Raw genomic sequence first — 23,980 nt, forward strand, 5'->3', positions numbered from 1 at the left:
TTTGGTTTCAACAATATTCAACAAATATTATTTATAAAAAGTGAAATTAAGCTGACTGATACAAGGAATTAATGTGTAAGCTTCGAATTAGATGAAAAATTACTATTGTTTTCTCTTTCGTTTTTGTTTTTAGACATTATTATTGTAAGTATCGAGAAAAAAGTTAGAAAATAAATTTCTCTGTATTATAGAAAATAGAAAAATATGCACACTAATAAAAAGTATTTGTAATTTAGATTGTATTATTCATGCAGTTTATTATTATTTTTCATGTTATATATGGCCCTAGCTAGCTACTAATAAACTAACTACCATATTAAGTAGCTAGCAAGTAAGGTTGTCACCGGGGGCAACACCAAGTTGGTTACAATAATCAATGTAGTAGTCGACGCGTTTCTGTACAGTAGTAGGGTTTCCACCATCGCATTCAAGCGCACCATTAATGGCTCGGATAGTTTCCCCGAACCCTTCAACAATGACCGGGCGAACATTTTTCATCCAGTACCACAATGCAGTTTGAAAAGCAATGAGTGGGTCATTGGCCACACTTTCAGGGGAATTTAGTCCGTCGAACCCAATACTTTCTCCGGCCGGACCGTAATTGAAGTTCCACGATAGTTGGATGGGTCCGCGGCCGTAATAACCTTTGTTCGGATTGCATGGATATTCCGTGTTAGTCTCGTCGCAGTAGTCTTTTGATGCTCCGTCTATCTCTTCTATGTAGCAAAAATCTGAACCACCACCATACATATTGCTATGTTAATTACCACGTACGTACCTTTCTTTCTGAATTTAGAAAAAAAGAATAAGAGAAAAATGACTTACGTCCAGTCTCATGGGTGACGTGGGCAAAGAAGGCGGCGATCTCCCGTTTAGAATCATCAAGGGAACCAATCTTACCAAACTGATCAAACAACTCGAGAGCATCAAGGAACGTAGCCCGAGAATAGAAGTCCTTCCCGGCACAGCTTGCTTCCGATTGATCAATTATCCCGTTGAAGAATGTCGGGGTCACGATGTCGGCCACCGGAACATCACTGGTACTGGGAGGTAGAGGCGCCGTTTTGCAAGGCCCCTCTTGGCATCCCGTCCCGCAGTAGTCGTCACCTGTGCCGCAGTAGCCGTATCGGCTGCAGCACAGGTCTGCAGCACAACCACAATTTTGACCCTCAACTACACTTACACATAGGACTAGCACCAGAGCTATTCCAGCCACAATGACAAGCTGCTGCTGCTTCCGTATGTTTTTCGGTATTGCACAAGAGAAAGCAGGTGAACCCATGTTGATTTTCGTGGTAGCCAAGAGCTGGGTAGAATGAAGAAGAGGGGTGATAGGATATTGCAGATGAATTAAGGTGGAGAGTTGGTTGGTTATTTATAATGGAATATTTATGAAGGAATAGATGGGCAACTGTTAAAAGCTCGAAATTAAGTGACCGTGGGGACGTACCTACATAGAACCAACTTTCTAGAAGTGGTGGATGGAAGTGATCAAAGGGGAGACTTCTGACTTGTGCCAATTATTCATTTTCTCCATCCATCTACTCTGGACTTTGTGATCCAGCCTCCATGGACATCAAACCAATAACATAACATGTGAAAATTACATAGTCAAACATATAAAGAAGGTCAACATTGTAGCCTCCTTTGCAAATCGGCATCCAAATGTGGAAAGTGACATGACTAATGCATATATACCTCATTCTCAATTACTCGGTAGAAACAGTGCCACACTCGACTACGCGGCCGCATTGAATTAGTCTACACTAGTTCTCATGAGATTTCCTAGTTGGACATTTCGTCTGCAAGTGTTTTTGACTAATGTATCATCGCAAACCCAGTAACAATGCAAGTAATAAGACTTCTCGAATTAAAATGCAAGTAATAAAACCCACCACAAGCTGTTCTTGGTATCATACTCGGTCGCCCACTACAACACAAACTGTCTCTTCCGTTTTCCTCCTTTAAAATCCTTCCTTGAAAAGTTTAATTGGTTTCAGGCATCTTTTTTGAGGATTTTCAATGATCGAACCACAATATTCAGCCCATCTAACTCCATCAGCGCAGAAACACCACAAATTCATGAAATCCAATAAAACATCCTAAGACTTTACATGGTCCCTGATGAACCGTTCCACCTCAGCTACCTCGCCTATAATACCCGCAGCTTCTGCAACTGTAACTTTGTTCTGACACTGAGTGAATGAAAATGGTTCACCAAGTACTCCAAGAGTAAAGTCATTTGCAATATCAGCTGTTGATATTGCACTTCTTGATGCCCGTAATTTGTCACTGAAAAATATCAGGCAACAATGTATAATTAAATAAATATATAATTCATAAACAGAATAATGATATATCCACAGAGCAGTCTACAGTGAGCCAGGAGCAATTGATGACTTGAAAGAAATAAACAAAGCAAAATTCAATGCAAAATCTTGAATTGGACACGCCAAGGATCATAAATAGAAAACCACATAAATGAAGACATTGCTATTATCAGAAGAAATATCTTTCTCCAAAATATGAAAGAACATATCTCTTCTCAAAAATTGAACATAGTGATAAAACATCAAGTGGTAAGTGCATAAGTACTTAACTAACCATATCCCATCAAGTCATTCTCAAAAACTTTCCATAAAATTACAATATGTTATCACACAAAAGGTAACAATGCTTAATTTTTTTTTCTTTTTATAAGAATTCAAATCTTACATTTCCTTCTCCAATTGTTTGCGAATGAACTCCTTGCTATGTGCTGTTACTTTGTCTGTCTTGTTGCAGAGAATAAGAATGGGAATTTTCTTCTTCACCACACTTGCCTTGGTCAAAAGATCGTACAGGTACCTGTTGCAATTAAAGTAGCAAGAATTTTTCATCACTTGCTAATTGCACAATCAGGCTGGCACACTTAATCATGGTAAAATAGGTGCCAAAATAAGGCAAGAAAAATAGTCACTTTTAAAGTATCTAAGTATAGCTCAGATGGGAAGTAGGGAAATTTTACTCTGAAACAGCACGCAAGTTTGGTAAGAATTCCAAAGCATCCACCACAAAAACTATACCAGCTGCTTGAGGCAGGAACTCATCTAGTTTGGGTCTGAGACGAGAATGTCCAGGAACATCAACAAGATGCACAGGCCTTAACTTTCCATTCTGTCAGGAGAAGACAAACAAAAGCATAGAACATGTTAAAGTCCACAAAGTCGATCACAAAAACAACATAAAAAACCGAAGGAATGAATGTTTCTTAAGAAGGCATAGAAGGTAGTGATGCCTTACACAGAACTAAAGTGACTAGATAAGTTAGATCTGAAAAGGATACATATAAGCACATGAGGAATTTATATATCACCTTTGATTTTTCAGAATTGAGCACAAAAGTTCCCTCATTTGGTTCCATTGATGTCACAGTACCTTGGTGAGCAGACCCATCCCGAAGCTGGAACATGAACCCAATCATGTCAGAAACATCAAATCAACATTTTTCAATGAATAATATAAGAAAGCCAAAATAGAAAAAAAAAAAAACATAAGTTAATAAAAAAGTCATTGAAACTTTTTACCCAGATATTGCTTATTTTTCAGGCAATAAAAAGCATCTTACTGAAAACAGGCATGAAACTTGACTTGATGAGATGATAAAAATATGAAGGGCTGAAATATAAGATATATAAGCAAAGGGCAAACATTGAAGATGAGAAATAAGACAAGATTGGTGCCCATATGACAACCAATTAGTAAAAAGCTTGGAGAATCTTTTTAACTTTCTTAATTCACCCAACCAAAATAACAAAAAAGCCATATAACATAAATGCATTTTGTTTGCATTACTTATCACGGGCTACACATGGCATTAGCGACCAAAAAACAAAATGGCATTAGCAGTTTAGAAAATTCAAACAACTGGTGAGTCTAATATGGACCTATACAATATGTTTAAGAAGAACAATAGCCAGTAAGATCTGTGCTTACTTGATAGAAAAGAACAGTCTTTCCACTCCCGCTAAGCCCACTCAGCAATATGGTATTAGCTTTTTGCCGTTTAAACAACCTACCTACATCACAAAAGTATAACGAATAAATATCAATCTTGGAAGGATTTGAAAAATAAGATAACAAAATTACGAGGATAAATACCTAATAAGAGTAAAACTGAGGTTACTAGCAAGATGGCAAGAGCAGCATAGATCTGAGTAGGCGGAACCTGCTGAATGTACTCATGTGCTTGAGACCATAATGGCTCTGCCTGTTTCTTCCATTGTTGCAATGCTTGAGATGACCATTGCTCTGCCTGTTTCTTCCATTCTTCGAATCCTTCCATGTTCTTATGGGAATTTAAGAGACTTCGAGTTTAATTTACAGTGAACCTTGGCCTCTTAACTGAAGTTGAGACCCTTTGGGATGTTTCAAGAACAAACGGAATTCAATTAGGAAACAATCACCCTAAGGAGAGACAGAGACAGGGTATTAGGAACTCAGATTGAAGATTTGGCATTTGAATATGAGAGATAAGATTAGGGCAGTTTATGCAGTAAACAGGAAAAATAGTGTGGAGCACCAGATATAGTTAACAAATCCCAAGACACGCAATTCAAAAGACATAAGCCTACTAAAGAATGTTATCCTTACATGTTCACCTGCCAGAGGCATGAAAAAAATTGTTTCATTGATTATCTGTCAACTTATTCAAACTGTAATTGTGATTAGGGGTAAGATTCATGAATAACTGTACAAATGGTCTCAAATCACATCTTCAAGTGTTATTTTTCATTGATTTCCATTATGACACTGCAGCGAATTGTCATTACACAGAGAAGTAAATAAATCACCAATTCAGCATATCACACCTACTATTAATCTTGTAGTAACAAAGAACAACTTTTGATGCATAATTTAGATTCAATCCAAATATTAAAACCACAGAAAAAGCTGTGCATTATGAAGGAGACCTGCATAACAGTAGAAGATGAAAATATTGGTGGAAAGCAATAAACAAGACAAAAAGTTCCCAGCTCGTTAATCACAACACCCATTTTCCAACAAATGATAATCCTAAACTTGACCCTTCTAAGGCTTTAAACACAATACCCCTAGGTTGTCCCACACCACAGGTTTGGACTACCTGAATCCCAACTGTGTATATAAAGTATTACATGAAACAAACTCTAAGGTAGTGTTTGGGTAAGGGATTTGGAGGTTCCAAGGGATTTCAAGGTGATGGGATTATAAGGTGAAGGGATTATGAGGTGATGGGATCTTAAAATGAAGGGATATAAGTGGTGAATTATTTAAATGACTTTGTTTGGGTAATTTTTTTGAGTGAAGGGATTTAATTATGGAATTTTGTAAACATATTTATTTTTTGACAAGATTAATCTTTTTTTAATATTTTGCTAGATTTCTAGTTAATTGTAAACCAGAAGCCCTTGATATAGTGTATCTGATGTGTTTAGAATCAAAGAATTGACGGAGACACCTGCTGGTTACATTTAGATGCTGACTCAGGCGCTGATCCATATGATTTGATATAAAGCATATGTTCCCAATTTCTCAATCCCCAGAATGATTAATACAAGTTATGATAAGCAGTGAAATGACTATGAGCTTGGGAAAAAGACATAAATCTAGAGAGTTACTATATTTAGCAAAAGCTATATCTGTTATAAACCTCTTAAAGCTGATCAAAGCAGTTACCTAGTTTTCAATAATAGGATGCCCAGGTTAGTATTAACTTACGTTACAACATGGCACACAACACCCAAGAACAAAGACGTTGGACATTGACCCTTGTAATTGACTGTTAGCCAGTCCGTTTTTCTCAGCATCAACAAACTAAATCAATGACATGATCTCAGCATCAAGTTTGATACACTAATATGAAGAGTGAAATAGGAACAATAGGATCAAATTAAGCTTGTAGTCAATCTAATCCCCAGGTTTAACAGAAACCGCAGAACAAGTATTCAAGTAAGGTCTCGGTGCAGTCAAAGCAGCAAGACAACTGCATATATCCACGTACTAGCCAAAAAAGAAGTGAAGCCGAGACTCGTAAGGTCAGTCCTCTTGCTTCAAGAGATTGACCAGAAAAGAAATGTCCTAATCTACGGTTTTGAATTAAGAGCTTGAAATGTCCAGAATTAAACATCATTCTAAGTTAACCAAGTGAACTTCAGATGCTTCTCCCTGATTTCAATGAATGCGAATAAGGATAACAAAGAAAACTTACAATTATAAGCTAAAACTTGAAAAAAAAATTGATAAGCACTAGACAAGGGCATTGGCTAAACCAAACTCTAACCTGTGCATCTTGATTTCACTACTCACTGAGTCAGGAGGAGATAATTGATCATCCACTGAATCGACACACATCTTGTACAGACAAATGGTGACATCATATGAACTTTGTAAACTATTGGTTCAGAGACTCCAAATTTTTTTTAAAATCAAAAGACAGTTTAAATTAAGGAACATAACATTCAGAGATTCAAGAAAATGCTAAAAATGTGGCTCTTCTAAACTGGACACTTGAACTAATAGACAAGGGTATCTTGTCCAAGTATAAACAGATTCGAAAGTTCACGACAATAACATGTGCATGGAGGGGGGTGTGGTTTGTAAAAAAGGGGGTTATTTGAGTTACAAGAAAATAAGTACAGCTAACTAACCCACAATGTCAAAAAATTGTTCCATCGTAAACTAATAGCAAAGTTGATGTAGTTTAGGCAGGAACAAAGATGCGTTATCAGGAACAAAGAAATGTCCTACCATAAATTCAATTTCTTAAAGCTGATGATAATATTTACATGAATGTTCAGGCATCACCATTTTCATTGAGGATAAAAAGGAACAATGAAATAGAACAATGCAGAAAAATTTACTCAATCTCATTTACTTGCTTAAGGATAAAAAGAAAAAAAAAAGATTCAGGATTTTACCTTGATTCGAAGATTTTGCTTCAATTTTGCAAAACCCAATTTGCTTGCGATCAAATCTGAGAGAGAGGAGAACAGTGGGTTCGTGAAATCCTTCAACCCAACACGATTGGTGTTAGTTCTGTGTGATGAAGACGATGAAGAAGTTAAAGATGATAGCTCATAGCTCATAGACTGGGAGTGAACCCAGTAAAATGTCATATCTCCCCTCATATAATTCCTTATCCAAACACTGAGTAAAATTAGTGCTTCACAAAATAGAAAGAGCAAGAGCAGAAACACACCCCAAATCTAAAGCAAACAGCGAAAGGGTGGGTTGTGTGTGTGTGAATCTATTCGAAATTTCACACTGGTAGAGTCCAGTAATGAAGAATTGATCAAATCTGAAAACTTACCCTGCACTGCAGAATTCCCAAGAGTCAAGAGACTAGAGACTACCAATGCCGCAGCGAAGAATGAGAGAGCCAGGTTTTTCATTCTGTGAACCCCGAAAATTAAAAGTAGGACTTAGACGGCGTCGTTCTGGTTCTGTCAGTCCGTGTAAAGAAACAAAAAAATAATCATCAGTATTAATTAAGCCAATAAGGCTTAAGGTTAAATTTTCTAAAATCCCAGCAATTGCCCTTCGTTTATTAAATTGCTTAAACTTAAAATATTATTCTTTCAAGGGCATACAAGTAAACCAAACGTATGGATTTAGATAATGTTTGAAAGAAAGATATCAGACATGCTAGAAAATAGGTCAAACTGTCAAACCTTGGCCACGTTCCGAATAGATAAGCCATGTATTAAGGAAAAAAAAAAGAAAAGAAAAAAAAAAAAGCAGATAATAACAAAATCAATCAGCCATTCCCACGTCCAAATCTAAAAAAAAAATAAAACAGAAAGAGCATATACACGTTCCTTGATTTATGACCACGTCCAAGTCTCAACTGCAAGTTGCAGTTCCAACTGCAAGTACAAATGGATTACAAATATCCACAATTAACTCCATACCAGTTGCCACAATTCATTTATTTATGCCCAAATTTAAGTAATTACGTTCATCCTCCTTCTCACTGCAAACACAACCATTTGAAGGTACCAACTATATCTATGAAGACCTTTTTCACTGCTGCTAGCACGTCTTTATTTGTTTTTGCTACTAACTATATTGTTCTTTTTACAGAGGTTCTTCACTGATTTTGGAGGTGAGTCACAAAGAAAACCACATGGCCAATTTTGAAGCTTCCATCTTCTGGTAATCTTTCGACCAGTGCCCAGCCCTTTTTTTAACGTGTTGCACACCTTCTGCATACAAAATAGAAATATAAATAAATTTCAATGCATATCTAATGTTATTCAATAGCTTACCAGTTTTTAGTGCGCAGGTTATTGAGATGAATTTTCTCATTCCTCATCCCAAACTATGTCTACTTTCTTTTTTATCTTTCTGCTACTGACTATAGACTGTTCTTTCTACACAGATTCTTTAAATGAATAATTGGCTTTGGCTTCTTGACGGGTTATGGAGGTGAATCATAACGGTTCAGATCCAATTTTGATGGCAGGTAACAAAGAAAGAAACTAAAGGGGAAAAAAGAAAAGAAAAAAGGATCGAACTAAATTATTCTTCTTACATCATTACTTCCTTAAGGTTCAGGCGGTTTCTGTTTGCTGTTTTTCCTACTAACTATATATTGTTCTTTCAGGTTATTTAGATGAATGATTGGCTTTGGCTTCGACACGGGTGCAAAAAGTGAATCACATCAGTTCCACTTCAATTTGCATTACTACTCAATTACATACGGAGGGACACTTATCTGCACACAGGTTAATCATATTGGCCTTACTCATTTTATTGTAATACTACTATAGAAAATTTTATTAAGGTGGTGGATAACAAAGTAATCAGATCACATAACAGAGAAAGAGGAACCCGTACCTTCTCGGTCAATGCTTACTCATACAGAAGATAGCATTTAGATATATTTCTTCTATTTTTGATCATGTGCTCTATTGTAAGCTTTGATAATGACATGCTTTATTGGTTCGGCCTTTTCTTCCAACATACTTCGTTTTAATTTTGCTGCCAATGTAGAACATTTTAGTCCAATGGCTACATGATTTAACAAATTTGTAAAAGCAATTTGGGATTGCCAAAGTGTTGTTTGACAAGTTACAAACAAAAAATCATTCTTACTTTGTTGGATAAGGAGCCTCTCGAAGGTGTCCTGCTGTCGGTGACCGAACCGCGCCGCGTAAATGAACTGCTGGCTTCCGGATCCTGAATAATCAGATTGAAAATTAGAAGATGGAAAACTTCAACTCTGCGAAATTGAGTGTTGGATTCAGTGGGCTTACGATGAGGGACTGGACAAGAGGGATGATCTCGATGAGCTCTTGGAAGAGGACGCGGTCGATGTTGCCGTTGGCGGCGGAGGAGGACAAAGTCAGGTGGTGGTGGTGGTCAGTCAAGTCCCCAAAATGACCATATAATGAAGGAGGAAGCATAGCAGAGTTTTGATGGGTGATCGTGGGGGAGGGGACGAGGTGGGTACAGACGAGAAAGAGGGTGGGGTTGAATTCATGGTGGGAGAGAAAATAAGAAAACATAAATCATGGTTGGTTAGATCAACCAAATCGAACCAAAAGGGAAATGAAGGGAATATTTCATGATTAGGTGAAGGGAATGAATTGGGCCTTATCAAACGTGGAAGACTAGGGGCTTACAAACAAGTGATGGTGAGAACAAAGAAAACAGACCATGAAAACAAAGAAAAAAAGTATTCCTACCGGTGGATGGGAAGGATTTACCTCTTCTTCTTTCCTTTTTTTTTTTTTTTTGACGTGACTATTTATTCTCTTTTCTAACTCATAAAATTTTTCCTTTCTAACGTAAGATAACTAAAGTAAAATAAAAGACTCTGATCAAAATAAAATATAAAATAAAAATATATAGCAACTCTTAAATGCAAACCGGTTGCGATGTATAGAATGGAAAAATTTATTATACCAAAAATCATTTGAAAAAAAAAAACTAAAGAGATTTATTATTTTTTGTAGAAGCAAACGCCAACGACTCATGGACCAAATGGAGCGTGTGCGTGCTCGGCACCGACAATGGCGAGAGTCAATGAGTTCTTCACAACGTCAAGCATACTAGGCACGACGACGCGCAATAGCTCAAGAAAAGCGACCCGTGGTGGAAACTAGCCCAAGTAACAGAGCTGAACACGCTCCAGGTACTTCTTTAATCAAATGTTCCAAGTATATTGCTCAATTTTATAGCTATAATTTATAGTTCAATTACATGAACTTCTTCAATACAATTACACTGTTAAGATTTATGCACTCATAGGAATTTCCTCCAAAAAAATGCTAATTCATTTGTGTTAATAGAAGAATTTGACAATGAAGGCACAAGTTCAAGAATTTCTTCAAATTCCAACAAACCCGAACAAGACTACTCAAGGGTTCGCTTAACTCGCATAAGACAAATGGCACGTTCGAATAGATCAGAAACAAGCGATGGAGTTGTCCGAATTTCTACTCGCTATGGTGAGCTTAATATATTAAACTTATTGATAGCGAATCATGTGTATGTATTGTTGTAAACAACTTTTGATAAGGATCAATATTTTTACTTATATCCAGAGTTACCTAATGCTACCATGAATAATCATGAGGAGCATAACAACAACAATGTGGCCATGAATAATGATGAGGAACATACCAACAACATTGAGGAAGACAATGAAAGTGAGCCCATGAATAATCAACAAGGGGGTGCTGGGAAAAGTGGCTGCACATGCTTTTGTTGTTGAATTTCAAAAACGGGGCCTACCACATGTTCATATGCTGATTATGTTAGAAGAAAATGACAAGCTTAATAACCCTGATGAATATGATCGCATTGTTAGAGCTGAAATACCATATGAGGACGAGGAGCCTCAACTTTATGATGCAGTGTGTACACATATGATTCATGGTCCATGTGGAACTCTTAACCCAAGGCAGTCATGTATGAAAAATGGAAGTTGCAATAAAGGCTACCCAAAACCATTTGCAAATTTCACTGTGCAAGGGAATGATGCATATCCTGTATATCGGAGACGAGCAAGTCGTTTACCAGTACCTTTGCGTAGACGAGGAGATGTGATGGTGGATAACAGTTGGGTGGTTCCCTACAACCCATGGTTGCTATTACGGTATAATTGTCACATCAATGTTGAAATATGTGGGAGCATAAAAAGTGTCAAGTACTTATATAAGTATATCTACAAAGGTCCTGATAGAGTGGCACTTGAGCTGCAATCAAACCCAGAGTTTGATGAAATTAGACAATTTGTTGATGCAAGGTGGGTCTGTGCACCGGAGGCTTTATGGAGGATCTTCAAATTTGCAATGAACAGAATATATCCAACAGTAGAGCGATTACAAATACATCTTCCCAACATGCAACAGATAACATTCAATGTTGATGAAACAGTAGAGAATATTCTGGCAGATGAGCACGCACAAATGTCAATGCTTACTGAGTTTTTCACCATAAATCGAATGGATGAGGATGCAAGAGCATATTTGTATCGAGAAATTCCTGAACATTACAGGTGGGATAATAGCAACAAAATTTGGGTGAAAAGAAGAAGAAACTACAAGGTTATTGGGCGAATATACAGCGTCTCACCTTCTGAAGGTGAGAAATTTTACCTGCGTGTCCTTAATCATGTAAGAGGTCCAAGATCATTTCGTGATTTGCTTACTGTTAATGGTGTTCTACAACCAACTTTCAAGCAAGCAGCAGAGAAACAAGGTTTGCTAGAAAATGACAATAGTATCCGACAGTGTTTGTTGGAGGCCTCTGCAATTAGGATGCCATCAACTTTGAGGAGATTATTCGTCACAATTTTGGTGTACAATGAGCCAATCGGTGTCCGAACATTGTGGGATGAATTTTTTCCTTTTATGGTGGAAGATTATCCTTCATCTGGTGATATTGCAAACCGAAACAGGCTCTTACAAGATTTAAATGGAGTACTTGAACAATTTAACAGGAACATTAGAGATTTTGACCTGCCTGAAATGACAACGGAGCCAGAAGAAAATTCAAGAATGCCAAGGTGTATTGAAGACGAACTTTCCGTACATATCTCTCAAGAAGACATTGATGCAATTGACCGCCTTAATGACGACCAAAGGATCGCCTTTAACACGATCATGGATGCAGTTCAGAGAAAAAGAAGTGCATTATTTTTTGTTGATGGTCCTGGTGGAACTGGGAAGACATATTTATACCGTGCATTGCTAGCAAACATACGAAGAATGAATCATATAGTCTTAGCCACAGGATCATCCGGAATAGCTGCAAATATACTGCCCGGCGGGAGGACAGCTCACTCTAGATTTAAGATTCCACTCAATGTAGATGCGTCATCTATGTGTTCCATAAGTAAACAGTCTGCTCTGGCACAACTGGTACAAGATTCGACATGTCTTTGAAGCACTTGATCGAACTTTTAGAGACATAATGGATGTCGACTTACCATTTGGTGGAAAGATAATGATTTTTGGGGGAGATTTTCGTCAAGTCCTCCCTGTTATTCCTAAAGCACTACAAGAAAAATGGCATTTTGCAAGGAATTTTTTCCTTGCAAAAAACTGAAAATTCGTTGCATTAACCCAAATGCAAGGAATATTCCTTGCATTTGAGTCCTTGCAAAGAGGCCCTTGCAAAAGAGCAAATACAACAACTTGAAAATTCCTTGCATTTGGACAATCATTTGCAAGGAATTTGTCCTTGCATTTTACAATTTGGGGTCCACATTACTGACCATATGTAAGGATAATTCCTTGCATATCAGTCCTTGCATTAAACTATATACAAGGAATTTTCACTATTTTTCCAAATGCAAGGACTAATATACAAGGAAATTTCCTTACATTTTTGTAAAAGTATGAGTGTGCAAATATCAAATGCAAGGAAATTTCTTTGCATGTTGGTCTTTGCATTTGCTTTTGCGTAAGCTATTGCAAGGAATTTGAGAACTTCCATTCCTTGAATAAATTTTTTTTTTTTCAATTAAATATAAATTGATTTTCCAGCAAATAATAAAAACTGAATATAAAAGAAATTCTTCATATTTCACATTAAATAACTGCTTCATATATAATCAACTTGTTCATTTGTACATCAAAAGTTAGAAGCACTGCACTAATCTAATTAGATGTCCTATATGCGTTGAGACTTTGAGCTGAGTGAGGCACAAGATCAAAACTCAAGTAAATCCACCAAAGTTCTAATATACTAGTTATGTGTCAGCTTGCATTACTCAAAAGGGACACATTGGATTTGCTTGAGTATTGCTAGACAGTACCATAATCATGGTAAAAAGCTATAACTGCACAAAAAGGGACATCAGACCAAAAGTCTAGCAAATGCTCACCCAAACTACTCAAGCAAAGACTTAGCAGTTGGTGCTAGGATGGGGGAAGTCATCCTCACTCATCTGCCCAGGAGATTGCCTCAATAAATATTCCATTTGAGCCTTCAATAGTCCATTTTGTTCCTTCATATTGAGCATGTTAAAGGTAAGTTGGTCGATAAGATCACGCAATTCAGCTACCTCAGAATTGTTGCCACCCCATGCAGATACTCTACGTATGTTAGAACGTATGTGAGGGACGTTACCAATGCCATGGATCATCCTACCCTTCCTCCCAAGCTTCTTGGCCATTATTGGGTACTCAACTTCCAAAGTCAGTTTGATAGAATCATGTGCAGTACCCTCAGGTGCCTCTTGGTACATCTTCTCTAAAAGGGCATTCCTCTCAGCCTCCATCTTCTCCTACACAAACAGAAATAATATATAGATAAATAAAAGCTAATAACCTAATTCAAGCAAATAACATAACTAAGGGCCCAGATTTAAGAAAGATGCCCAGATTATTTAAGAAAGATTTGGCAATAACCACTTTGATCTTCTTGGTATGAGAAAATTTTATGTATGTAAGTACACTACCTTTGTTCTAGTCTCTGTTTTCGTTCATTAATTGCACATATTTCCATATTCGATACATCCATTTGCAAATAAGGTTGACATTATATTATCATATTCTCAACTTGTGCAGAAATCAGACTTAAAAATATCGGTTGAATAGGATACTATCACCAAAACAGAGTCAGGTTCTGGATATAAACGTCAAGTTACACTTTTTTTTTTTGTCAAAGATATTCATTAAAAGCTGGGAAGCAGCCCAACCAAACAACTAATAAGAAAGATGCACATGTGTTGGTCTATATTTAAGAAAGATGCCCATATCATTATTATGCAACTAATAAGATAAAAAAGAATGACAGATATGAAGATAGATGATAAAGAGATTGGCCAAATGATTTACATTCATCATCCATGATTAAATACAGTGATCTAGTAAGAGATTAACGAGCTTAATTTAAAGGCCAAAAGGAGTGGAGGGCTGAGATCATCACCAACACAATCTTAATGCAGTATACACAACCTAAATTGAGTTAAGTGACTTACATATTTGTTCTTGGCAGCCTCATTGATCCATTCATGATTATTATCCTTGTGTTTCTCTCCCCAATTCTGTATGAGTGACAACTCCTTCCCACCCTCCATTAAACAAATACACATATATATTAATAATCAGTTAACTACCCATTTAAGAGTGGCTTTTGAACTTGAAACTAATTCATGTTTACCTTAGAGGCCACCAAAGCATGTTGCACGTATGGCCGTGCACCAGCTCTGTGAGTATGTTGTTGCATATACCTGTTAGCAGAATTCTTTTCCGCAATCTCCTTCATTATCAATCAAATTATTATCAATCAAATCTATAAAAGTTCAGTTAGAATAATTGAATAATAAAACCAAATAAATTAATGAATCCATACAATGCAAGACTGGTTGGTGTATATGTTGTCACAAAGCCAGTGCCAATGTGAGACAGGTCTCTCATTCCATAAATCTGCACTAGGCAGGTTTGCTCTTCCTAGCTCAGGTGAGCCAAATGCTTTCCATTCCTTCTTTAGTCGAGTCTTGAATTGGGAGTAGGCAGTAGACATTTTGGAATCCACATACGCAACAACAGCTGGATCAGTTAAGTCCACCATAAAGAACACCTGATTAAGAATTGTTAGGTACATAAAATTTACATTTACTTAGGTACACGTATACTTATTAGAATTGTTAGTAAATAATTATTTATTTAAAACAAAGAACAAATCCACCTCATTTAGGATAAACTCACCCGCAATTCCTCTCTTAGCAACCTCTTATCATCTTCTTCATCAATATCAGACCAGCCATATTTACATACTGGTGCCCCACCTCGAACAGTAATTCCTATCTCAGAAGTAAACATTTTAGAAATTGTGTCATCAGAAAGGACATGGATGGTCCGATGAAAGTCAACACGCAGAGGTCCACCATTAGCCTTTATAAGCTCCTGAAGAGCCTTACCACATGATTTACCACGCTTCCTTTTCATGCCAATGCCCACAAAAGGGATTTCTGCAAACAAAAACCAATTATATATATTTACCTATCCTATATGCCTAACCTAATTTTCTTTGGTAAAAAAAACAAAGAAAAAAAAGAAGAAATAGAAAAATCGAAGACAAATACGATTTACCTTGTTGGGTAGGCAGCTGATGAATTGATGGATCCACGTTAGCTGGTAGTGGCACATTAGTTTGTGGTGGCAAATTAGCTCTTGGTGGCGTGTTAGCTCTTGCTCGTACATGACTGACATGAGCATGAACAGTAGTTGTTGCTAGCACATTTTCACGCACAGTAGGGGTAGCAAATGCATTATCTGTCAGTGGCATTGCTGGCACAGTCTCACGCACAGTAGGTCTAGCTGACACATTATCTGCCATAGTTGTTGTAGCTGGCTGTTGAGGTGGAGGCACTTTTTGAACCTTCCGTATCCGCTTCCCTCTCCCTTGAGCCATCTGCAATATGTCAATTACCTTTAGCTCAATTACAAATAAAACAATTTCCTTAGCTTAAAGAAAAATAAGTACAAGCAGTGCACTAATCATACATAGAATACATTATAAAAAATAACGTGTATATTTCATTGAACTTCAACTGAGATATTACCTAGACTAATTGACCACTACCATTATTCTAAATCACTATCTGCCTCACTGCCAACTATATCTTCATTTTCATTTGATGATAGTTCATCATCCTCCATAACGTCAGCATCATCATTTATGAAATCATTGTCATTCTCTGTGTCAATTAGCAATGACCTATTGGAATCGTCTAAGATTATAGTTTCAGGCTCGCCATCATCTCTAACTAACGATGTTTCAATTTCATCATCCTCCATCTGGACTTCCCATTCCATGTTAGTGTCACTGTCATCATCTGTATTCTCATCACCATTGTTGTCAGTGTTATTGTCATCTTCATTATCTTCTTTCTCCGGCACATCCCAAACATGCCTAGGCTGAATCCTTTGAACAACTTTCCATGGATGACCCAACTTTGGGTCATCTAGATAAAAGACTTGATTTGCTTCAATTGCTAGCACATATGGATTGTCTTTGTACCACCGACTATTTATATTAACTGACAAGAGATGATAATCTTTCTTCACTCTATTATTCTTGTTCCCTGTATTATACCACTCACAATTGAAAAGAATAACCTTAAAGCCTAATTGAAACTGGACTTCAACAACACTGAGTAACTTGTCATGGTAAGTACAAGCTTCTCCTTCATGTGACCCCATGGTCATTACTCCACTATTTTGGGTTGTCTTAGTCTGATCAATCTGTTTGATTCGCCATCGAACACCATTCACAATACATCCAGTATGTTGGACACATCGGCGAGTTGGACCCTGTGCTAATACATACAACTCTTCATTCACCAATGCAGATTTCTGATCATACAATACTTTGACACGACCCTTAAACCAACTTGGAAAACTTTTCCTATGCCTTTCTTCCAATTGGTTGAGACTCTCCCTTTCCAACAGCAATTTATGCTCACTGCATGACCCAAAAGAAATAATTATAATAATGCGATCAATGCAATGAAAAAGGTTAGGAACTATGGCAGCTTCTTTAACTAAAGTTCTATCTGATATAAAGTTCATATATGTTTTTAAAATCTGCACATTTAAAGACAAGCTAATTGAAGTGCCACAGATCCTAACCCATAATTAAAAGAAAGAATGAAAAAATAAACAACAAAAAAGAGGACACTTACTCTCTAAATGATTCAATCTCAATGCAATTGTCCAAGATATACCAATAAAGTACTTCCATTTGCTCCTTTGAATATTCTACCAGTTTACTACCACCAGTGAGACGTACTTTCTGAGCAAATACAGAAATCTTTGCTTTGGATTCAACCCCATCATCATTCCGTTCTGGACGATTATGAGATGACTCAACATCACGCAAGTACATTGAACAAAAGGTTAATGCCTCATACGAAATGTATGCCTCCGCAATGGAACCCTCTGGATGAGCTTTATTACGCACATACTTCTTGTATGTTCCCAATAATCTGGGAATAAGACAAATACAGAACATTTGGTTTATTCTATATAATGAAAGATCCATCATAATCTAAAATAAATAAATGTGTGTTACATTTCTATCGGGTACATCCATCGATATCCTACAGGACCAGCAAGTTTGGCTTCACCGGGCAAGTGGACTGCCAAGTGCACCATGATATCAAAGAATGCTGGTGGGAAGATTTTTTCCAATTTGCATAGAATAATGACAATTTCTACTTCTAACCTATCCAGATCAGCAATACATAAAGTCTTTGCACATATCTTTTCGAAGAATTGTGATAACTCCACAAGTGGAGTACAAATGGACTTCTTTAAGTGTTTTCGAATTCCTACAGGAAGAAGTCGTTGGATTAGTACATGGCAATCGTGGCTTTTCAAACCCGATAACTTCCCCTCATCAACTTTCACACAACGAGCTATATTAGATGCATAACCATCTGGAAATCTGCAAAATTTAATGAACTCAAGAAAAAATCTCCGTTGTGATGGTGTAAATACATACTCAGCTAAGGGCTTATCAACCTTGTTCCCCTTGAGCTTCAAATGTAAATCTTCCTTGATGTTCATATTTTTCAAATCTATCCTTGCCTTAATTGTATCCTTTGATTTCCCCTCTATATTCAACAATGTTCCAATGATGTTATCACATATATTCTTTTCAATATGCATAACATCTAGATTATGCCTTTCAAAGTAGACCAGTAATCTAACTCAAAGAATATACTTTTTTTTGACCAATTTAATTCTTCTGTGGTCCTCTTTCTTTTCCTATCCAAATTGCTCTCATGCTTACCAGGTTTGCTTGGTCTAAGGGATTTAAGCTGTTTCAGTATATCCTTACCAAAGAGCTTTACAGGGGGCTTTCTCATCTCTCGTTTACCAGTGAAGCTCTTTTTACTGGTATCCTTGCGCCAAGAATGATGTATAGGTAAGAAGCGACGGTGCACACCATAACCAATCTTGTTTTTCAATGTATGGCTTGCTGTATCTTTATTACATACAGGGCATGCCAAATATCCTTTCGTGCTCCAACCGGATAGATTAGCGTACGCTGGAAAATCATTAATCGTCCACATTACCGCTGCACGCATATTAAAATCAGACTCAGCCATCTTATCATATGTTTTAGCACCATGAACCCACAACTCCTTAAGTTCATCAATTAACGGGCGCAGATATACATCAATGTCCCTTCCTGGTGAAATTGGTCCAGGAATTAACAAGGTAAGCATAGAGAATGCTTTCTTCATGCACTTCCAAGGGGGTAGATTATATGGAATCACCACCACGGGCCACATGCTATAAGACAAACTCATGTTACCAAAAGGATTGAAACCATCGGTAGCGAGGCCTAGTCTGACATTTCGTGGGTCTTTCGCAAATTCTGGATAAGATATATCAAAATCCTTCCATGCAGATCCATCTGCCGGATGCCTCATCTTTCCTTCCTCATCTACCCGTTTGTCCTTGTGCCACCTCATATCACCAGCTGTGTGTCTAGACTTAAACAATCTTTGCAATCTTGGAGTCAAGGGAAAATAGCGCAAAATTTTTTGAGGAATCTTCTTTTTTTGTGGAGAGTTACTATTTTTGTACCGTGGTTCATTACACACAGGACACTTATCCTTCCCTTCGTGCTCCTTATAAAATAAGACACAATCATACTTGCACGCATGAATATTTTCATACCCTAACCCTAAATCTTTCAACATCTTCTTACATGCATAATAAGATTCGGGAATGTAATTGGGTTTTGGACACATTTTTCTCATGATCTGTAAGTTCCTCTCAACTGATTTGTTAGTCCACAAATTATCCACTTTACAACTAAGCAACTCCACGACAAAAGTCAAAACAGTATATTCAGTGCAACCGGGGTACAATTCCCTTTGTGCTTCAAGTAATAACTTATCAAAGTTATCACCATCTACCCTTTGAACCTCATCAAAATCATCACCCCCTAGAGTGTCTTCACCCCCATCAATATGCTGATTAGTAGAGTCATGCCTATCAAGCATATCGTCCATCATATCAAATATGTCATTGTTGGGTTCAATGACTGGCTCCTGAACTGGAGAAGGCATAGTCTCACTTCCTAACCTAAAGTATGTTTCAAATATTACTGACAACCCATGTTGCAGTAAATGGATGTGAACTACATCAATAGTTTTCAACTTTGAATAACCACAACTAGAGCAGGGACATACTGTCTCATTCTCCTCATTCACATTCTGTTTAGCAAATTCAATGAATGATTTGACCCCATTTTTATACTCCTTACTACATCGATCGCAGTGAATCCACTGCCTATTCATCTTAGAGTTCCTGTTATTTCGTGAAAGGTACACCTATTGATAAATGAACATATACCCTATATTAGTATTTGTATGAAACGTATGTGTTCAGTTTGTTTTTTATTTTTATTTTCATTCATACTAAGAAATGCTTATTCAGTATTACTTGGTCTACAATCATTTATTATATTATATCCTAACTCTACAACTCTTTCAAAAAGAACTCAAGTAATTAAGCACTTATATATACACATATATAGTGCGTGTGTATACATGCATATAATGGGCCAATATGCTTCAAAAGTTATTGAAGGAAAGCAAACAAAGTACTTAAAAATATATACCAAGATCATAATGAACTAAAGATATGCTGACACTTTTGAACATGTAAAAATGCTGGTAGATCAATATTTCATATCATGACATATTGAGATACTTGAAAAAAGTAGGCAGTGAAATCAAACCTTTTCCTTAGCTTCTTTGAGGACTACACAAGCTCAACTCAATGACTTCACGCAAATGGTTTCAGGAGGATTCTAATGACCTTAATGGTTTCCTTGTACTGCAATAATATTTGCAAGATCAAGAAGTTAAATTTTGACACAATAAGTATAAGTGACACTATTAAAAAAAAAACAGATAATAATTCTTTGGTCTTTCCTAGTAAGTGTCAGATAATAATCCTTTTAAGATTAAATCTAAGTATTGATGATAGACAATTTTTTTTCAAAAAGGAAATACCTTTTATAGCAAAGCAATCAGGATCAATAATGACGTTGTTGAATGATCTTTAACTCAATTAGGTGTAGCAAGCCCTGAGAAATTAAAAAAACCTTACTGTAAACCATTAACAGAGAAAGAATAAAAGAAAGAAAAAGAAAATCAAAGTCAACCATTTTCAGTCTACAATGTATCATAATTTCCACACGTAAGCTGAACTAATCAACATAAGACCTTATATTAATTACATATTTTTACCATATCATATGCACAGAACCAAATGGGCAAGCACTAAACTACAAGGCTTACCTCATAAATGAAAATTGACCAGCAACTAAACTCCAAGGCTTACCTCGTAAATAATCTAGCAGGCCTGGAGACTTGCCGTCCAATTAGAAGCAGTAGAAGCAGTCAAAAGGAACCTGAGGAAACACAAACATATATCATAGATACTGCATACTTCTTTCACTTTTTTAACTAAGACATGACAAAATTGGCTGAGATACAGATAATTGAATTCAAAGCAATCAAAATTATCTTGATTGAAATACCTGAGCTCTTTCTGAAGGAATTAGCACTTTTCCCCCACCAGCAACACAAGTGTCAACCTGCATATAAACCAACAACACAACCACCTTCAGAGAGAAATTAATATGTGAAACCAAGACAAAACCATAACCACATCAGTTTAAAAAAAAAAAAATCCCTACGTACAACATTTGTACCCAAACCAGTAGGGAAAAGACAATCTATTTAATTAGTCTATATCCCTTTCCTCTATCAATGTAATACACTTCTTATAAATGAAACCATTTTCTTTCTGCAACTCCCTTTGCTGATAAAGTCATCAGACCCTGAAAGCTTACCACTTTATCTTAATCCTCCTCTCCAACCAAACAATCATCTAATTTTTCTTACTTTCCCTCATTTTCTCACTTGGTTTTTGCAAAGTTCTTTGTAATAGAGTTCTGAGTTTGCAAAAAGGTATGAACTTTATCAAGGCTTTAGCAATCTTCGTTCTTTACATTGTCAAAGAAGGAATTTTGTATATTTGCAATTGAAAGCTAAATTGACATAGTCAGGCTAATGGTTAGCCAAACTAGCAATCTTCCTTGTTGCCTTTATACAAAGCAAATTGAAAGCACTCACCACCACCGATCAACAGAGAAACATCATAAAAATCCCAAATTGACTTGTTGAGAGAGAACCCAAAGAACAAAAATAGAAAAGCCCATATATCAATTCACAAGAACGTAATTATCAAAGATTAAATCTTCAAGTAGAGAAAGAACAAGAACCTGAATACAACTATCATCATGTGAATGACATCAAGGACGAGAGAGATGAAGAAAGGTCTTCTCCTAAAGCCAAAGACGAATAGGAAAATTGACAGAAACAAGGAGCACCGACGGTATTCGTAAGAGTTCGTCGATAAATTTTGAGAGATTATCCAGATCTTTCAGAATTGGTCTTTGGGATACGTGAGAGAAGCTTCTATGTGTCTATTTTTCTATTTATATCGGCAAAGGAAGTAAGGACTGGGTTCCTTGTTTTTTTATTACATACAAGGAATAATCTCAAATCCTTGCAGTATCAATGCACACAAAACAAGGAATTGTACAATTCCTTGTATTAAGTTTTTTCATTTTAGCGCCAGACTCTCCCGCCTTGATCAATGCAAGGATTATGAAACACTTGCAAGGAATTATTGGGCTCTAAAATATCTGGAGCCCAAATACAAGGAAGTCTGCTATTCTTTGTGTATTCCCTCAAACAAATATAAGGAACTGCAATATTCTTTGCATACTCACACCAAATACAAGGAATTTTGGCTCTTTGCATATAAACCCGTTGCAAAAGGTCAAATTTCTTGTAGTGAAGGAACGAAGTCTGAACTCATTCAAGCCTCCATTGTGAAATCAACATTTTGGACACAGATAAAGATATTGAGACTGAGACAGAATATGAGATCCATAAATGACCACCAATTTGCAGAGTTTCTTCTTCGTGTAGGCGATGGGAGTGAACAAGTCATCAATGACGAAATGATAAGATTACCGGAATGCATGGTGGTTCCATGGGAAAGCGACCAATCTATCAATCTAATTATTGATGAAGTTTTCCCCAATTTGGGTGATCATGTAAATGATGCAAGATACATGGTGGACAGAGCATTGATTACTCCTATAAACGACGATGTGGACGTGTTGAATGAAAAGATAATCCATATGTTTCCAGGTGAAGAAATTACATTGTACTCATTTGACTCTGTTGAAGATGACATCAGAAATTTGTACCAACCAGAGTTTCTGAACTCAATAACCGCAGGTGGGCTGCCACCCCACAAGTTAACTCTGAAAGTAGGTGCTCCAATCATGCTTTTGAGGAATATTGACCCTAAATTGGGATTGTGTAACGGTACTAGATTGTTGTGCCGTGGTTCGTACCAAAATCTGATTGATGCTGAGATACTAACAGGACAATTTGCTGGGACTAGAGTTTTTCTACCTAGAATTCCTTTGAAAAGTGCAGAAAATGCTGGGCTCCCATTTCAACTAACAAGAAAGCAATTTCCAGTGAAACTGAGCTTCTGTTTGACCATAAACAAATCTCAAGGCCAGACTATCCCACATGTAGGTGTTTACCTCCCAGATCATGTTTTTAGTCATGGACAATTATATGTGGCATTGTCGAGAGGAGTATCGGAGTCAACCACAAAAGTTCTGGTTAAAAAAGGATCCATAGTTGGTGAAGATGGCGTATTTACAAAGAATGTCGTATTTAAAGAAGTTTTGCTTCATTCAAACACAAATGATAGATCGTCTTCATAGGTATTTTAACATTTTTATTGATTAGAAATGTACATATTTGATTGAATTTTTTTGGATTATAACCCTGTAACTTTGTGTAATTCTTTCTATTTGTAGGAATGGTACCAGATTGTCGCCTTCAACAAATGAAAAAGTTCTAAAGAGACAAGGGCCATAGGAGGCATGTTTCCGTATTTTTCATGTGGTTGGTGCATGGGAAAATCAGTAAAAATGAACATTATTATCTCAGTTAGCTTATTTTGAAAGAGTGGAACAAAAAGAACTCTTAAGCTCTGCTTCTTTTCCTTTAAATATCTTTTTATTTTGTGGTAGTTAACCAATTTCAATAATAAGTAGACTGGGTTCCAACCATTAAAATTATATATATTTGTATATACCAGCGCATATTTTTGTACAATGGATTGCTAAAGACATATTTGTTCCAACCATTTATGTTTTTTACTGATGGATTGCTAAATACATATACAATATTTTATAATATCTGTATGGGGTAAGAGTTAGGTAATAAGCAACATAGAAAAATGTATAGCACTCATGAGTAACATTTCAAATATGCATAGCAAAAGAGGAAGGACAATACGCACGCGCGAGCGTGGCCCTTCCGCACGCGCATCGCGCGTGCAGGAAGGCTAGTAATAATAAAGAAAAA

At 36.7% G+C, this 23,980-nt stretch overlaps 6 protein-coding genes and 1 long non-coding RNA gene across 14 annotated transcripts; 3 read left to right on the plus strand and 4 right to left on the minus strand.

Annotated features, from left to right (window-relative positions):
* Positions 1-222: 222 nt before the first annotated feature.
* Positions 223-1,582, minus strand: LOC133742868 (endochitinase EP3-like). Its single transcript, XM_062170548.1, has 3 exons — positions 1,451-1,582; positions 826-1,306; positions 223-731 (listed from the first exon to the last, which is right to left on the minus strand). The coding sequence occupies exons 2-3, from the start codon at positions 1,280-1,282 to the stop codon at positions 325-327; spliced, it is 864 nt and encodes a 287-aa protein (XP_062026532.1). The 5' UTR covers positions 1,283-1,306; positions 1,451-1,582; the 3' UTR covers positions 223-324.
* Positions 1,583-1,666: 84 nt separating this feature from the next.
* On the minus strand, positions 1,667-7,465 carry LOC133742869 (uncharacterized). Of its 5 annotated transcripts, none has more exons than XM_062170551.1 (8): positions 7,331-7,465; positions 6,939-7,056; positions 4,141-4,397; positions 3,976-4,058; positions 3,356-3,442; positions 3,008-3,156; positions 2,716-2,847; positions 1,667-2,292 (listed from the first exon to the last, which is right to left on the minus strand). In XM_062170551.1, exons 3-8 carry the CDS (start codon positions 4,322-4,324, stop codon positions 2,103-2,105), a joined length of 825 nt encoding a protein of 274 aa, XP_062026535.1. In that variant the 5' UTR covers positions 4,325-4,397; positions 6,939-7,056; positions 7,331-7,465; the 3' UTR covers positions 1,667-2,102. The 5 variants fall into 5 exon arrangements, with proteins under 5 accessions (XP_062026535.1, XP_062026533.1, XP_062026537.1 ...); XM_062170549.1 differs by having other exon boundaries at positions 4,141-4,446; positions 7,331-7,464; XM_062170553.1 differs by having other exon boundaries at positions 6,939-7,028; positions 7,331-7,455.
* Positions 7,466-7,620: 155 nt separating this feature from the next.
* On the plus strand, positions 7,621-10,682 carry LOC133742870 (uncharacterized). 2 transcript variants are annotated; one of them, XR_009862801.1, is made up of 6 exons: positions 7,621-8,175; positions 8,402-8,485; positions 8,627-8,747; positions 9,981-10,159; positions 10,317-10,475; positions 10,572-10,682. It is a non-coding gene; the product is annotated as an uncharacterized LOC133742870 (long non-coding RNA). The 2 variants fall into 2 exon arrangements; XR_009862800.1 differs by having other exon boundaries at positions 10,317-10,674.
* Positions 10,683-10,781: 99 nt separating this feature from the next.
* Positions 10,782-12,416, plus strand: LOC133744564 (uncharacterized). Its single transcript, XM_062172656.1, has one exon. It carries the CDS (start codon positions 10,782-10,784, stop codon positions 12,414-12,416), a length of 1,635 nt encoding a protein of 544 aa, XP_062028640.1.
* Positions 12,417-13,075: 659 nt separating this feature from the next.
* Positions 13,076-22,309, minus strand: LOC133741874 (uncharacterized). 3 transcript variants are annotated; one of them, XM_062169590.1, is made up of 13 exons: positions 21,799-22,309; positions 21,052-21,108; positions 20,853-20,922; positions 20,522-20,595; positions 20,245-20,342; positions 17,168-17,470; positions 16,046-16,947; positions 15,573-15,894; positions 15,189-15,451; positions 14,833-15,060; positions 14,641-14,739; positions 14,459-14,551; positions 13,076-13,762 (listed from the first exon to the last, which is right to left on the minus strand). In XM_062169590.1, exons 8-13 carry the CDS (start codon positions 15,892-15,894, stop codon positions 13,382-13,384), a joined length of 1,386 nt encoding a protein of 461 aa, XP_062025574.1. In that variant the 5' UTR covers positions 16,046-16,947; positions 17,168-17,470; positions 20,245-20,342; positions 20,522-20,595; positions 20,853-20,922; positions 21,052-21,108; positions 21,799-22,309; the 3' UTR covers positions 13,076-13,381. The 3 variants fall into 3 exon arrangements, with proteins under 3 accessions (XP_062025574.1, XP_062025575.1, XP_062025573.1); XM_062169591.1 differs by lacking the exon at positions 17,168-17,470; XM_062169589.1 differs by lacking the exons at positions 16,046-16,947; positions 17,168-17,470 and having other exon boundaries at positions 21,799-22,308.
* On the minus strand, positions 16,068-19,801 carry LOC133744566 (uncharacterized). The gene is made up of 5 exons (XM_062172657.1): positions 18,280-19,801; positions 17,989-18,100; positions 17,557-17,931; positions 17,168-17,470; positions 16,068-16,947 (listed from the first exon to the last, which is right to left on the minus strand). Exons 1-5 carry the CDS (start codon positions 19,799-19,801, stop codon positions 16,068-16,070), a joined length of 3,192 nt encoding a protein of 1,063 aa, XP_062028641.1.
* A 155-nt stretch (positions 22,310-22,464) lies between the features above and the next one.
* LOC133744567 (uncharacterized) lies at positions 22,465-23,331 on the plus strand. The gene has a single exon (XM_062172658.1). The coding sequence runs from the start codon at positions 22,465-22,467 to the stop codon at positions 23,329-23,331; it is 867 nt and encodes a 288-aa protein (XP_062028642.1).
* The last annotated feature ends 649 nt before the right edge of the window (positions 23,332-23,980 follow it).

The sequence above is a fragment of the Rosa rugosa genome, chromosome 4 (genome assembly GCF_958449725.1).
Source record: "Rosa rugosa chromosome 4, drRosRugo1.1, whole genome shotgun sequence".
NCBI lineage: Eukaryota > Viridiplantae > Streptophyta > Magnoliopsida > Rosales > Rosaceae > Rosa > Rosa rugosa.

Coding starts and splice junctions, on each gene's coding strand:
- LOC133744564 (XM_062172656.1), top strand. CDS start 10,782: ATGTTAGAAGAAAATGACAAGCTTAATAACCCTGATGAATATGATCGC.
- LOC133741874 (XM_062169591.1), bottom strand. CDS start 15,894: ATGGCTCAAGGGAGAGGGAAGCGGATACGGAAGGTTCAAAAAGTGCCT. Junction 14,740..14,832: donor ACACCAACCAGTCTTGCATT/GTATGGATTCAT, acceptor TTGATAATGAAG/GAGATTGCGGAAAAGAATTC. Junction 14,552..14,640: donor ATGCTTTGGTGGCCTCTAAG/GTAAACATGAAT, acceptor TGTTTAATGGAG/GGTGGGAAGGAGTTGTCACT.
- LOC133742868 (XM_062170548.1), bottom strand. CDS start 1,282: ATGGGTTCACCTGCTTTCTCTTGTGCAATACCGAAAAACATACGGAAG. Junction 732..825: donor CGTCACCCATGAGACTGGAC/GTAAGTCATTTT, acceptor GTGGTGGTTCAG/ATTTTTGCTACATAGAAGAG.
- LOC133742869 (XM_062170551.1), bottom strand. CDS start 4,324: ATGGAAGGATTCGAAGAATGGAAGAAACAGGCAGAGCAATGGTCATCT. Junction 3,443..3,975: donor AGACTGTTCTTTTCTATCAA/GTAAGCACAGAT, acceptor TTCATGTTCCAG/CTTCGGGATGGGTCTGCTCA. Junction 3,157..3,355: donor TCAATTCTGAAAAATCAAAG/GTGATATATAAA, acceptor TTCTCCTGACAG/AATGGAAAGTTAAGGCCTGT.
- LOC133744566 (XM_062172657.1), bottom strand. CDS start 19,801: ATGAATAGGCAGTGGATTCACTGCGATCGATGTAGTAAGGAGTATAAA. Junction 17,932..17,988: donor GTTGATAAGCCCTTAGCTGA/GTATGTATTTAC, acceptor TAAATTTTGCAG/ATTTCCAGATGGTTATGCAT. Junction 16,948..17,167: donor GAGATTGAATCATTTAGAGA/GTAAGTGTCCTC, acceptor TGGGTCATGCAG/TGAGCATAAATTGCTGTTGG.
- LOC133744567 (XM_062172658.1), top strand. CDS start 22,465: ATGAGATCCATAAATGACCACCAATTTGCAGAGTTTCTTCTTCGTGTA.